The 1,770-nt window shown below is 59.3% G+C and overlaps 1 protein-coding gene across 1 annotated transcript; it reads left to right on the forward strand.

Moving 5' to 3' along the window:
- Positions 1-738: 738 nt before the first annotated feature.
- Positions 739-1,698, forward strand: CAOG_09198 (hypothetical protein; the record flags this gene model as incomplete). Its single annotated transcript, XM_011272613.1, has 1 exon — positions 739-1,698. The coding sequence occupies one exon, from the start codon at positions 739-741 to the stop codon at positions 1,696-1,698; it is 960 nt and encodes a 319-aa protein (XP_011270915.1).
- Positions 1,699-1,770: the final 72 nt, after the last annotated feature.

Raw genomic sequence — 1,770 nt, forward strand, 5'->3', positions numbered from 1 at the left:
AGAAGTCTCTAGTTTCCCTAACGTCATTCTCAACATCAACCCATTACTCGTATCTTCGTGGAACGATCTCCGATCACAACATTCTCAGTATGGGAGACATGACAAACAACACAAGGTAATGCATTCAAGTAAGTAGCCATGCGATTGGGGCATGACACAGGCCAGTATGGTGGCGGCTGTGGCGTTCGCGGATGTAAGACCTTGGTAGGGTTAGCCAGGCAAGGTTGTTGTAGAAAAGTGTTTTTAATTCACTTTGCAGACTGAACTGCAATTCCAAATGCATGCAGACAAAACAAAGGAATCAATTCCTATGTTTTGCAACGCCGAGTCTTCCTAGCAAAGAGCGACCCAGCCGGGACCGCAGAGACTGCGGGTCCTGACAGCGGAGGCTATGGCGGCTAAGTACAACTTGGCGGCGGAGGAGCTCGAGAGACGTCATCGTGAGCACCTTTGTTTCCGCTGTGGCTCTGGAACCCATCTCAGGAAGACATGCGGTCAGGCCCCGGCGGCGGCGGCAGTTCAAGGTGAGGCCGCGCAGGGAAAAGCCCAGCCCGACTCCCCCTGAACGCGGTAGGAGTCGGGCGATACGAAGCGTTGACACAGCAGGTGCAAGTCGCGTGCGCGGGTTCTTCTGATACCGCGATGCAGGTGCAAGCTCTTATTGACACTGGATCGGTCGCCACATTTGTGAGCCGTGCTGTAGCAAATACACTTCGTGCCCCCTCATTTCCAGTTCCAATGATCAAGTTGAGGACAGTGACGAAAGAGGAGATGAAGGTGCGCGAGGGCGTGGCGCTGCGAGTTACTTTGGCGGGCCGGCAGTTGTGGGTCCAAGCGATGATCCTGGATGGGCCGGTGGTGCCGCTCCTGTTGGGCATGGATGTGCTGGCGGCGGCAAATCCTGTCATCGATCTGGCGACTCGGACGGTGCGGTTCGAGAGCATGAAGCCGGTTCGTGTCAGAGGCAAGGGCAGTCTGGGCTCGGGCGTCATTGGCGTGGTGCAGCAGGACGAGGCTGCGCCCGCGGTGGTTGCAAAAGCGGCGGACGTGCAGAACGAGGCTAAGCCGGCGGTGGCGCAAGTGGCGCGGGACGAGGCTAAGCCGGCGGTGGCGCAAGAGACGGAGGCTCAGGACGAGACTAAGCCGGCGGCGACGACAGAGGCCAAGCCGGCGGCAGCAGCGGAGGAGGCGAAGCCAGTGGTGACGGGGACCAAGCCAGCGCCGGTGGCGATCCAGCGGGAAGCGTCGGAGGCGAGGTTGCCGTCGTCAGTGGTGGCGTTCCGGCGACGTCGGAAGCGACAGAAACGGCGTATGTTTGTGCGCTTGGTCGCGGCGGCCGATGCGCTGGAGGTGGTTCTGCCCGAGGCGTACGCAGAGTTCGCTGATCGTTTTGAGCCGAGCGGACCCAAGAAGCTGCCCGTGAGCCGACCTGGTTTTGATGCGGTGATCCGGATTGACCCGTCCAAGCAGCTCAGGTGCGACCCGAACCGCAAGTTTGGCCGTGGCAAGGAGGAAGCCCTGAGGAAGTACGTGGATGACGGCCTGAAGACTGGCATGATTGTGGAGTCCGAGTCCGCGTTCTGCTCCCAGCCCATGTTCGTCAAGAAGGGTGATGGCTGGCGCGTCTGTATGGACTCCCGGCGTCTGAATGAGGCGACGATCAGGGATCGGTACCCGTCGCCTGATGCCTTGCGTTGATTGACAAGCTGAAGGGCGCGAAAATTTCAGCAAGTTTGATCTCACGAGCGCGTTCTGGCAAGTGAGATTGAG

The sequence above is a fragment of the Capsaspora owczarzaki genome, assembly GCF_000151315.2.
Source record: "Capsaspora owczarzaki ATCC 30864 unplaced genomic scaffold supercont2.20, whole genome shotgun sequence".
NCBI classification, from domain to species: domain Eukaryota; class Filasterea; order Ministeriida; family Capsasporidae; genus Capsaspora; species Capsaspora owczarzaki.